General features: G+C 35.5%; 2 protein-coding genes across 2 annotated transcripts; both read left to right on the forward strand.

Moving 5' to 3' along the window:
* The first annotated feature begins 240 nt into the window (after window positions 1–240).
* On the forward strand, window positions 241–2,891 carry LOC148586952 (ankyrin repeat-containing protein BDA1-like). Its single transcript, XM_088514884.1, has 2 exons — window positions 241–846; window positions 1,936–2,891. The coding sequence occupies exons 1-2, from the start codon at window positions 241–243 to the stop codon at window positions 2,704–2,706; spliced, it is 1,377 nt and encodes a 458-aa protein (XP_088371010.1). The 3' UTR covers window positions 2,707–2,891.
* A 4,042-nt stretch (window positions 2,892–6,933) lies between these two features.
* LOC148586953 (uncharacterized) lies at window positions 6,934–8,775 on the forward strand. Its single transcript, XM_088514417.1, has 3 exons — window positions 6,934–7,156; window positions 8,011–8,453; window positions 8,656–8,775. Exons 1-3 carry the CDS (start codon window positions 6,934–6,936, stop codon window positions 8,773–8,775), a joined length of 786 nt encoding a protein of 261 aa, XP_088370543.1.
* Window positions 8,776–13,548: the final 4,773 nt, after the last annotated feature.

A 13,548-nucleotide genomic window follows, 5' to 3' on the forward strand; every position in this document is an offset into this window, starting at 1 on the left:
ACATATGCCATGAGAAGTCCAATGATTATATATTGTTTGTTCTCGACTCTTCCTCTTTGGCATACTTACGATTTAATAGGATTCACTCGTTTAATATTCGGAAATATGTGAAAAATGAAATGAATAGTAATTTTTATTTTATTATTTTTTAAGAAAAAAAATAGTTTCACAATCCTATAAAAAGCGGACGGCCAATACTCTTCTTCTTTGCCAAGTACTCATTAATAATTCTAAGAAAACATGGATGAGAGTTTGAGGGATTTGAGGGACGCTGCTCAACAAGGAAGTGTTGATGCCTTGTATTCATTGATACAGAGAGATGCATATGTTTTGGATAAGATGGAAAAAATTCCATTTGTTGATACTCCTTTACACATAGCTGCATCTGCAGGGCACACCCAATTTGCCATGGAGATCATGAGATTAAAGCCATCATTTGCTAGGAAGCTTAATCAAGATGGCTTCTCCCCCATGCACCTTGCTTTGCAAAACAACCAAACTCAAGTGGTGCTCCAGCTACTTGATGTGGATGAAGACCTTGTTCGTGTCCAAGGAAGGGAGGGTGGGACTCCTTTGCATTACGCAGCTCAAACAGAAGAACTTGATCTTTTGGCTGAATTTATAAAAGTCTGCCCCAAATCTATTGAAGATGTAACAATTCATAGAGAGACTGTCCTGCATATTGCCCTCAAACACAACATGTTCGATGCTTTTCTCCTCTTGTTGGGATGGCTTCGGCGGGCCTGGTTTAAAAATGCCTCATTGTGGGAGAAGAAATTACTGAATTGGCAGGATGAGGAAGGCAACACTGTGTTGCACATTGCTGTATCAAAAAATCAACCCCAGGCAAGTTCTATACACTCATCTTTTCTACTCTGATAAAGTTAGTACAATGAAGGTATATCTTGCTGTACATACGTGCAAAGAGGTTACTATAAGGATTCAATCACAAAAATGTGCTAAAAAGTGTCTTTAAAATGATTTTACTTGAACTTGGTAGCTAGTCAGGGATGTTTTATGTTTTTGTTTTAATATCTTTAATTTATATCATTTGCTTTTGTTTAGGAAAAAATATAAAAAAAGCCTCTAAACTACCGGCTGTTTGCAATATAGTCCCATAAAGTTTAAAAGGTACTAAAGTAGCCCCCAAACTATTAAAATGTATCAAAATGGCCACTTATTTTTTTATATTCCTATAACAAAAAAATAATTGTAAAAAAAAAAACCAAAAAATTAGCGAAAAATACAAAAAAAAAAAAAAAAAAAAAAAAAAAACCAATTGGCGAATAAATACCAAAAAAAAAAAAAGAAAGTTTTTTGGAATAAATAAATAATTAGTCACTCTAGTTGGCCTAAATTACAAATTGTTTCATGTCGTATTAAAATAAAATCAATGGTCAAATAAAAATAATTTTTTAACAAAATTTGACTCCAGGGACTAAATTATTTTATTATTATTATTTTTTTAATATCTCAAGAACCGTACCTTTGATTTTACTTTAATACGACATGAATAGTTACTGTAGTTGGCCTAAATTATTTATTTATTCCAAAAAATATATTTTTTTTTTTGTATTTATTTGCCCATTGTTTTTTTGTTTTTTTTTGTATTTTAAAAAATTGTTTGGTTTTTTTTTTTTTACAATTATTTTATTATTTTATTTGTTAAATGAATAGGGGTATTATAGGAATATAAAAAAACAAGTGACATTTTTTATACATTTTAATAGTTTGGTGATACTTTAGTACTTTTTAATATTAGGGAGTTATATTGCAAACGACTAGTAATTTGGATGGCTTTTTTATATTTTTCCCTTTTGTTTAATTTGGTTCCTTTTCTAGTTTGCTTTAACATTGGGTTGAATAGTATAGCCGTATAATAGGCTATTATATATTGATGAGATCATGGGTGTGCATCTTTATTATATCATGCAGATTGTGCGATTGATATTGAATTTTAAGTCCTTCTTCCCCCGTAAAGTTGACATAAGTGCCAAGAATATCAGGGGTTACACAGCGTCTGACATATTACAAGGGAATACACCTGACAAGCAAAACCAACAGATCAAGTACATGCTACGTTGTGCCAAACGTTTTTGTATTTTCCATCTTTCGAGAGTTGAATCTTTTGCAGACTACTTGAAATCTCCAGTCCAAATTGACGAGAAGATGTACATATTCTTTCTCCGTCAAAGAACAAAAATGACAAATGACACACGCAATATCTTATTGGTGGTTGCTGCGCTGCTTGTAACAGTCACCTTTCAAGCAACCCTCAGCCCCCCTGGCGGAGTTTGGCAAGATAACAAGTTGGCTGATACCATTGCCCCCACCGGTGCTATTGTTGAAGATGCACACTATGCGGGGACAGCAATCATGGATGAATACCTTTTCATTGTACTTGCGGTTTTAAATGTGATATCCTTTTTTATAACAGTCTTTACCATATTCGTTCTCCTCCCTAGTGGTTTTCGAAGTGGTTTGTTCTTCCTACCCCTTTATATCTTCTCTCTGTGTTTTGTCGCGTCATTATTGATCACATCTCCATTAGACTTCGTTTCTGGGTTAGATGCTCTGGAGGTAGTTGCTTTCATGTTTTCTCCTCTGTTGGTTCCGGTTTTGGAAGGCATTGTGAGGTTTAGGCGGAGGAAACTTTTCGAAGCCTTTCTGCCCAAAGTCAAAGTGCTTGACCCAACTCTTACATAGATGGGTGCCGAGTCAAGCATCTAGCTAGCTACTTAGTTCGTTGTTTACTGTACGTATGGGTTCTGCAGTATTTGTTTCCTTTGTTTTTCTGTTTTGATTGGTTTGTATTATTGTATAGGTGTGTTTTGGGCTGGTTTTAGCTTATTTGCTGTGGGCAGTTGTTGTTCTGTGAGGTGTGATGTACTTGTGTGTTGTATGTTGTATTAGTAATTAAGCTTTAATGAATAATGTTTATTAAGTTATTATTATTATTATTTTGTCTTTTTAACTTTTTCTACGAACGAGCTAAGCAGTCATTTTAATTCTTTTGTATGGAAACCTAATCTCTTTTGTCAATATTACAATACAAGATGAATAGTAACTTAATAATTAATTTTTTATGCGAAACTTAAAAAAGTACTCTTGAATTATTATATGTTTTGAAAAGATCATTTTAAATTTTAAAAACTTTTAATTTGATGCAATATACATCTTCCTTGATCAATTTTTGATGTTAACTCTTAATGTAGGAAACAATTAAAAAGACTAAATTCCTCTTGAATGTTTTTTTTTTTTTTTTTTTTTTTTTTTTTTTTTTTTAATTTGTAATTTTTAATTAATGGTAAATTTGAAATTTTAGAAAATTTTTAGGGGTATAAAGGTTATTTCATCACTTTTAACATCAAGAAACTACCGGTGATATATATTGCTTCAAATTGAAAGTTCGGAATATAAATTTAATTGAGAGGTTTTAAAATTTGTGAGATCTTTTCAAATCGCGTTGTAATTTAGGGATCCTTACTTACATCCATGCCTAACGCTTTATCAACCAAAATGGGGGCCGTCCTAGCTAGCTACATGCATTACGAGACTTACGAACTCAAGAGGTCTTAAGTTTTGAACTTCCTGTGTTCCTTTCTTCGAGAAAATATATGGCAACATTTAAAAATAAAAATAAATAAATAAATAAATAAACAAACAATCAAACATACAAAAAAGTTTATTAGCTTTCTAGATCGACCAAGTGTACCTCTAGTTTCGTACGAACAAAAAGAAGTAATATCAACCACGTTAACCTTAATCCTAGCAAGTTCTTAATTATTTCCGGCCTTTTTCTCTTAAAAGAACATGTAAACTTAGAACCCGAACTGATAAATAAATATATTAATTTGATAAACATGTACTCATAAATAGTTTGTGTCATTTTTTATCCTAATTGTACAAATTCATAAATTTAACTAACCTTCATTTTCACTAGACAAAAAATATTTAAACAAAGAAAAAAGTACACATACTATAAATACTAAACCTTTTTCAAAGACTAGGGAGGGAGGGAGAGAGAAATGTTTTAGTATTTTTTATTTATTTGGTGAGTGAACCAAACGAAAATTACTAGCTATTTTGTTGAGGTTGCTGAGTACTGTTTTGTGATTTTTAATTTAGTGATTTGGATCACCAAAATAGTTAAAAAAAAACTAGGTTGATGAGGCTGCTTAGGATGCTAGTTGGTTAGTTTGTTCATGAAAGAAGCTTATTGTACTTTCAAATAGATATTTGTAAAAAAAAAAAAGAAAAAAAAGAAAAAAAAAAAAAGATATTTGTAATTGAATACTTTATCAAATAGATGTACTTTTTTCTATATTCAACCAATTTTTCTAACAAAATACTAATAAAAAATATTAATTATACTACAAATATATATATATATATATATATATATATATATATATACTATTATTAAAAAAAAAAAAAAAAAAAAAAACTCTCCCCTGGAGAGCCATGGAGCCCATTCCAGTGGCCATAAGGAGCCATGGAGGTTGAGGTTGGTGAGAAATTGAGGTAAAATGAATAGGAAAAATGCTTGGTATATATATAGTTGGTTCGGGCCCTAAGCATTTTCTCAGCCGAGCCTTGATTTAAAAAGGGCCTTACTTGGCCCAAGTTGCCAAGATTTAAATAAATGCCCAGTGCACTGCTAGGCCCTAAATGAAGCCGGGCTCGGCCCAATTAAGCTATTACTCCATCAATGAAGGCTGGACTTGGCCTAATAAGGCTTTCAATATATAAATAAATAAAAGTATATTAACCACAAACTTGGAATACTTTATACTCATAAAATTTTTAAATAGTTTTAGAAAATTAAAAATTAATATAAAAAGTTTAAGAGAATACTTATACCACCCTAATCGTAATATAAATAATTTGGTGCCTTTCCATATTAAACACATCTGCCTGCCAACTGCCGTGGCATTTATGGATGGAGTTTAAATTTGTGGGTTTTCTACTTCAATTTATCATTGGGCAGAAATCAGAATAGTCTATGAAGGTTTACTTCCGAATAAGGTGTGATGGTATTCATCAACTCCATTACATTGATCGTGCATGTTCATTCAAAGCAACACTTGAAGTAAATCAGTAGATGCATATCTTATTTTGGCCACACCCAGAGGGGAAAAAAAAAAAAAAATCACTGAAAAGGATTTTTTCATAAACAAGCCCACTTTTTTTTGGGACCCTCCTATTCCCACGATGCTTACCTTCTTTTTTCTTCTTTTTCTTTCTTTTGTTATGGTGGTGTTATGGCTATTATTCCATGGTTTGAACTTTCAACTTTGCCCAAGGAAAAGAAGAAGAAAAAAAGAAGCTAAGAACTCCGAAAGAGCAAGCAACGTTAAACAAGTTGCTTCAGTGACGTGTAGATCTCATTCATCCAAATCCTATAAATGCTGTACTACGTACTGTAAAAGGCGAATCTTCTCATCATTTAAAGCCATTTCCTTTAACCGTCTGTCAATTTGATTTGATAGGAGGGATGCAAATGCTTATTAATTATAGGAATACTTCCTGCATGCCTCTCCTCTCAAGTCTCCCTTAGGTTCCCCTTTTCTTTTCATTTTTGTAGGTCTTGGTGACTGTGGAGAGGTTCCCCTGTTCTTTTCATCTTCGTTTTTTTTTTTTTTTTTTTTTTTTTTTTGTTTCTTCTTCTTTTTTGTACGTCGTCTGGATTCTCTGTATTGATTAACCGATCAACTTTTCTGATGTAATGGATTTGGGGGAGTTTTTTCTTTAAAAATATGCCATTTGTTAAAATAATATCTTTTTCTATTATTATTTTATTTCTTGAACTAGTGCATGTCTTATGCTGCAGCCTGCATGAGTGTCAAAAATAAAACAAAGAATGTTATATTGAATATAATATTACAAAAAATAGCGAATAATGGTGAAAGATGATAACTTATATATATATAATGTATTACCACAGACCAAATTTTGTCACCTTTTATTGATGAGAGATGATACATTAGCTTATGAAACAATAAGAGTGAGTGTTATAAAAATACACAAGATATTATAAAATAATTTCCACTTAGAATGACGAAGACACAAGGAGAGCACCTAACATTTCTCTTTTCATTTATCACTCCCTCAATTTTTCCTTCATCATTCCCTCATTGACAAAGGAAATAACTCGTGAAATTAAAAACAAATAAAAATTAGATTCTAGACAGTTTGGTTTGAAAAGCGCGTTTCTTGTTTTAAATTTGACATTTTTTTTTTAGGATGTCACCACCGTTCATGTGTCAATTAAGAACGGTCTTAAATTAGTAGATAAAATAAAATTGAAAATGCATTATAGTGAGAAACGTTTCTATAAATAGCATTGCCTTACCAAAAAAAAAACAAAAAAAAACAAAAAAACAAAAAAAAAAAAACTTAATTTGTTAGAGGATCCGAAGTCTCTTCGCTGGGAAAGAAAAAATGATTTCTATCGTTTTCATTAATCATCTCAGTCAGACTTAATTTACAGATTATACAATAATAAATTATATAGCAGATTAGGTTTTGCCGACAAAGACACTAAAAAAAACCAAACAAAAGCTAATTAATGTGGACAAACCCATAAGATTCCAATTAAGATGTAAAAAATAAAAATAAAGCGCACGGGACGTCTTTACGCTTCATTGTTGGGAAACAACGTAAAACTCGTTGCTTGAGTGACGTGTGCAGATGTGATCCAAACCCTAGAAATATATATCGAGGTGGATGCCCAATCTGGTCATTTCTGTATTATAAAGCTTTAAAGCCATCCCTTTAATTTAACTGTCACTGACTCACTATCACTATCACTATCACCATCTTATCTTGGGAATGGATGAGCGTTTGAGGGATAGTGCTAAGCAAGGATGTATTGATGCCTTGCACTCATTGATGGAGATGGATGTTGCTGAGAAAGACAGAATAAAAAGAATGGATGAGTGTTTGAGGCATGCTGCTAAACAGGGAAGCATTGATGCATTGTATGCATTGATACAAGAAGATGCAAATGTTTTGGACAGAATCAATAAGATTCCATTTGTTGAGACTCCTTTACACATAGCTGCAATTGAAGGGCACACCTGGTTTGCTACGGAGATCGTGAAGTTAAAGCCGTCATTTGCTAGGAAGCTTAATCAAGATGGCTTCTCCCCGTGGCGGAGCCAAACAATTCACATTGGGGGTGCCGTTAAAATTTTTTTGGCGTCCTAAAAATTTTCTCCACCCTAAAAATTTGGTAATTTACACAATATATGCATCACAAAAAAAAAAGAAATAAAAGTTCATAAATATGTGCTCAAATTGATATATTAGAAATGTAACATGTCGGCACTATATCAAAAAGACAGAGATACAAAAAAAAAAAAAAATGTCTAGAACTGCACTTTACATTATCTTAGAAGTACAAAATCATTAAGTATCAAATTTAAATCAAAGCTCTCAACAATTTCCCTTTCAATATAGAGAAATGAACTATTTGCAAGAAAAATCATTCTCAATTTTGTTGCAAAGTCGTATTTTAACAATTTTAATTGCTGAAAATGCTAGTTTTGTAATTAGTAACATGTATTCTTCTCTTAATTTGATCAAAGCCTAAAGAGACTAAACAATATCATAACATAACAGCAGCAATATAACACTTTCAGAATAAAAAAAGTAAGCAGATTCCTACACTCTAAAACACAAAAATCTATACATCGCAGTTCATGACCACCCACAAAATGAAAAAAAAAAAAAAAAAAAAAAAAAATGCCAAATTCTACTTCTCTCCCAGTTGTGTTCACCATCAGTTTCATAGCAGCAACTTATATATATATATATATATATGAAGGTTTTATTATTAAGTTCTTCTTCTACTAACTATTTCTTCTTATTTTCTTGGTGTGTATATAAGCTCAGAGCGCCAACAAGTTGCCACAGAGCAGGGAAAAGGAATTTTTTTTTTTTTTTTTTAAATCATTGGGGGTGCCGTGAAACACCAACGTGGCTCCGCCACTGGCTTCTCTCCCATGCACCTTGCTTTGCAAAAGCTCCATGAGCTTGAAAATAACCCTGATTTGCAAAGAAACCTAACCCAAGTAGTGGACATGTTACTTGATATTGATAGTGAACTTGTCCGTGTTCAAGGAAGGGAGGGTGTGACTCCTTTTCATTACGTAGCTCAAATGGAAAACCTCGATCGTTTAACCAAATTTTCTAAAGGCTGCCCGAAGTCTTATGAAGATGTGACAATTCGAAGCGAGAATGTCCTGCATGTAGCCTTGAAATATGACAAGGTCGCAGCCATTCGACTCATACTAGGATGGATTCGGGAAGCTTGCTTTAAAGATGCCTTATTGTGGGAGAGCAAACTGCTACATTGGAAGGATGAAAAACACAACACTCTGTTGCACGTTGCAGTATCCAAAAATCAACCCGGGACAAGTCCTTTCCACTCAAGTTTTATAGAGTTGGTATAATGGAGGTCTGTCATGTTGTGCAAAGGATTCAATCTCCAAAATTTTACTTGATCTTTTTTCCGTGTGATATTTGCTTCTTCTTTTTTTGTCGGAATTCTAAAATTTTAAGTTTAGCAATATTTGGGTTTTTATTTGCTCTTGGGGCGAGTGTTTGGATGAGTAATTATAAGTATTTCTACTTGTCTACATCTTTCAGGTAGTGTCGTTGTTACTAGATAGAGCATTTGTTGATTTAAAGGCCAAGAATTTAACCGGTGATACGGTCTTTAACATCTTGGAATGCCTGTTAGAATGCTTTGATAGCATGTTGGAATAATTGAGAGATATAGAAAAGCGAAAGAATAATAGGAAGAGCGGAAGCACACAATGGATTAAATTGTATTGATATTTTGTTATGATAATGAATATAGAGGCAAGTAATCTAATAGACTAAGAAAAGGTAAACTTAGTAAACTAATAATACATAAGGAAGTAAATAGCAAGTAAATAACCCTAACATAGTATTCTTAATATCCCCCCTCAAACTCAATGTGTAAACTTGAGTTTGGGTAAAAGAAAAGGGAAAAAAAAAAATGAATTTGCCGAAAAAGCTGCTTATGCAGAAAGAGTTGCCGGAGTAATGCCATAAAAGTTACTAGTTCAATAGTGGATTCTACACTTAATTGAGCCATGCATTTAAGCTTGAGCTTGGTTCACTTGGTTATAATTTGACTTGAAAACCATATACTAGTAATGAAATAGTTGGCCTCATCTGGTCGAGCAGAGAGAAAGCAGGGCGGTTAAAAGCGGCTTGTGTGGCCCGTAACCCTTGGACCGTCTCACCTGGTCGGCTGAGCTAAAGTCTGACCCAAAAATTCTAACTAGTAGACCGTCTCGCCTGGTCGGCTGAGATAAGTAGGGCCATTTGAAGAGGCTAATCATGCCTAAAACCCTTGGACCGCCTCGCTTGGTCGGTTGAGCTAAAGTCTAACCCAAAAATTCTAACAAGTATACCGTCTTGCCTGGTCGGCTAAGCTAAGTAGGGAGAAATAGGGTCGGTTGAAAAGACTAATCATGCCTGAAACCCTTGGACCATTGAAAGGTCTGACCCAAAAAATTCTCACTAGTAATGGATCAATGACCTAGGAGAGGCTGCACTGACCGGTGATTGTGGCATTTGACAAGGCATAAGTGGGCCGATTGAAAACCATGGACATGAGGAAAGATTGGTCTGACCCGAGAGTGCCTAGCGCAAGAAGAATGAACTGGATTGAACTGCACCGAAGAAAAAGGCTGTGGAACCGAATTGAACAATGCATGAACCGACTTAAACCACATAAAACAAATGCCTAAATTTGGATAAGAATCTTGTTTTTTGCAATATAGAGATGCCAAAAGCAAAAATAGACCACAAATTTGAAATCAGGACAAAAAATTGAGTGGAAAACATCTGGTCAACTTTGAGTCCGGCCAAAGTCAATGGTCAACGGTCAACACTATAGAAAGTCAAAGTCAAAGTCAACACAAAAAAGACAACTCTGGCAAGGTGTTGACGTGGCAGAGTCGCTGATGTGGCCGTTTTGATGACGTGGCCTAGGGCTGACGTGGACAAGGTATGATGTGGCATAGGGGATGGCGTGGTACTGGCTAACGTGGCACTTTCTGACATGGCGGGCTGGAGCGCTGGCGCGTATGGTGCACTCGCGAAAGGAGGCGGCAATTGCCTGGCATGTGGATCTGACGCGGGGACCTTCTATCGGCGCATGAGTGTGCGTGCAGTGGTTGATAGAGGAGAAGTTGCATGTTTTGGAATCATCGGAACGAGATCTATCGAACAGTGTGATGGTGGAAGCGATCAGACCAACATGCCTGTGGCAGAACGACAATAGGTGGCGGCGCTTGGCGCGTGAAGCTCATACGTAGAGGAATTGCTGAAACTTTCAGCGGCCCGTGTAGGAGCGTGAATACTCCGATGTGGTTGTGTACGGCGGATCTGAACTTGTCTGGCCCGGATCTATTGATTGGCGCTACCGCAGATGTGATCGAAGCTTTGTAGAGGCACGTAAAGGAACAAATAGATTCTTAGGCGAGTCTTGCCGGCGCGTAAACTGCTCTTGGGACGCGCGTGGAGGTGCATTTACTGATGAATAGAACCTTCTGGTAGCGCATGTGAGTACCACCATGGAAGCCTAGACGCTTCAGATCTCTCTGGATCTATACTTGGCGGCGTCTGAACTATCGTCAGCGGAAAAAGCGTGTAGCTCTTGCAAGGGCAACGACGGCGTAGGCAGAAACTGGCGGAGGCGCATAGTAGCGCGTTGGAAGGCCGATGGCAATTCCGGATCTATAGGCTGGCACGATTTTGAGACTATGGGTAGCAGAAATTTTGGCGGCACTTGATGTAAGGCGATAAGACTAAAATTCGACAAAAGGAAAACACTATAAAATACGATTATTGAAGGTCACGGAAAAGTGGCTCTGATACCATGTTATAATGCTTTGATAGCATGTTGAAATAATGGAGAGATATAGAAGAGCGGAAGCAGACAATGACTACATTGTATTGATATTCTGTTATGATAATGAATATAGAGGCCTCAATTTATAGAAAGGCAAGTAACCTAATATACTAAGGAAAAGTAAACCTAGTAGACTAATAATACCTAAATCCCCAACCCACACACACACACACACACACACATATATATATATATATATATATATATATAAAAGTGCCACCACCTGGAATCTTCTGTTTCTTACTCACCCGCCATCCATCCTTTTCCTCAAATTAATTATATATTAATTGTTGCTTGCTTTCTTTCTACACAATCTTTGATTTCCTATAAAAGGACTAAAGGAGACACCATGGTGCTACTATTATGTGTGAGAAGCGAAGAAGAATATGAAGTCGTGTGAGCTGTTCCAGTAAGAATCATACTTTTTCTTTTGTCAAACTCAAGCTCAAGGGGAAAGGGCAATTTGGTGTGCGTACTTTTTTTTTTTTTTTTTTTTTTTTTTTTTTTTTTTGAGTGAGATTGGTGTGTTGTATTAGTAAGCTTTAATGAATGTTTCTTGGGTTGTTATTATCTTTTTCACTTTTTCAACCTACTAAGTTAAGGAGTTATTTTAACTACTAATGTTACAAACACTTCTCAGAAAAAAAAAAAAAAAAAAAAAGGAAAAAGAAAAAAATGTTACAAAAACTTCATTTTTATTCTTACCGGAATATAACCTGCTCTATGCGGGGTTTTTTTAAGTATGATTTAATTTTAAACTTTATTATATAGAAAAAAAAAATGATTGATTGGGCTAAAAACAAATATTAGTGGGCCTTTTTTCTTTTCTTTTTTCTAATTAGTTGGGCTTTATTAAATGAAAAGATAAAAAGGCTTCTGACTCTTTTCAACAATATTGAAATCCACATAAAAAATAAATAAATCTTAAATTACTAGAAATACTTTCTCTTTGGTTTATTTTCTAGCCACTCCATATATATATATATATATATATATAAAGCAATCACAGCATTCTCGTTAGAAACAACTCAAGGAGATGGAGCAAATATCTTTGGTACATCGATAAAATATCGATAAAATATCATTGCTCCATCGATAAAATATCTTTGGTACAATCAGGTGGCTCAGCAAGCCATTGTTGATACATAACACTTGTCGTCGCTACTTTGGATAGCGCATTTGCCGCACGGTTGCCTTCCCTTCGAACATGAGTCATTCGCCAATGGGAAATAGACTGAAGCTCGCGCTTGGTATCTCCCACTGGGGTCTATTTGGTAACTTGATTGTTGCCCAAGCACTGTTTGGGGTGCTGACTATCCGTACACTTTGACCATGGATTTTGAACTTCAAAATTGACCATCTTGCCCTCCGAGCCATTTCTTCTTTCTCTCGTCATTTCTTCGTCCAAGAGCCAGTCCACATCGCCCAGCGCAAAGCAGCCCCCTGCACATTTTTATTTCTAAAAATATAAGTCAAATAATAACAAGTAAGAAAAACATACACATGAAAGAGAAATTCATTCGCAGCATAGCCAATGAAAATGTACAAAATCTGATCACATAAGAAGAACTCATAAACCTAATACCCCAAACCCCAAAACCCACAACACTACATCTGATCACCATAAACCCCCGAACACTACAAACATAAAAGAGATTGAGAAAAGTGCTATGAATGGGTCAGATGAGCTTGAAAGGAAGGGGCCAAGGAGTGGACCTGGGGACCTTAACCTTGTCCTTGATTCGCTCTATCTTCTCCTTCTCCAGCCTCGAGTTCCTGTACGACCCTTTGAATATCTTCCCCTTCTTCGTCTTCTTGTCTCCACGCCCGCACAGGATAGGCGCCACCCCTCCTGACAATGATGATGTCAGAGTAGGCTTGGGGGTGGGGGGTGAAACGAGCTCGCAGGAGAGAAGACAAGTCGCGAAGGAGAAGAGTCAGACAAACCGTGAGGGTAGACTAGCGCTAGAAAACAAATGGCAAAAAAATGAAGGCTAATAGGGTAATTTTAAGAAGTGGGTCATGATGGTTACGTGTGCAATGACCCTAAACCTAAAACTACAGAGTGTCTAGGCAACCCTCAACCCAGTTGCCAAACACCGCCCAAAAGCCCCATTCTACTCCAATCCGTCACCGAGGAGTTTACTGCCTTGACCACCACCTGCGCATCACCCTCCATATGAACCTGCCTTAGCCCATCAGTGCCACCCTAGCCTCAGCCACCAAAGGATCAAGGCACCCCACAAGAGTTTTGCATTGCACCGCTATCACTATCACCTTCTCATCTCGCACCAGCACCCCAAAACCCATCCAATCCTCTTCGCAAAAATGCATCCCATTTCACATTTTTCCATCATATATCACAAAAGACCCATTAAGCATTAAATATGTTTTATACCAAACACATTTGGTATAATTCATTCAAGTCAGCATATGCCGACATGAATGAATTTGTTTATATATTTTTCTTAAAAGAGCCTAACTATTCGACCTAGCTACTTCTAATTGGTATTTTATAATTTTCTCTTCTATCCATCAAGTCTCATATCTCCATATATATATATATATATATATATATATATATATATTTG

This window comes from Corylus avellana, chromosome 3 (assembly GCF_965113065.1).
Source record: "Corylus avellana chromosome 3, dhCorAvel1.hap1.2, whole genome shotgun sequence".
Taxonomy (NCBI): domain Eukaryota; kingdom Viridiplantae; phylum Streptophyta; class Magnoliopsida; order Fagales; family Betulaceae; genus Corylus; species Corylus avellana.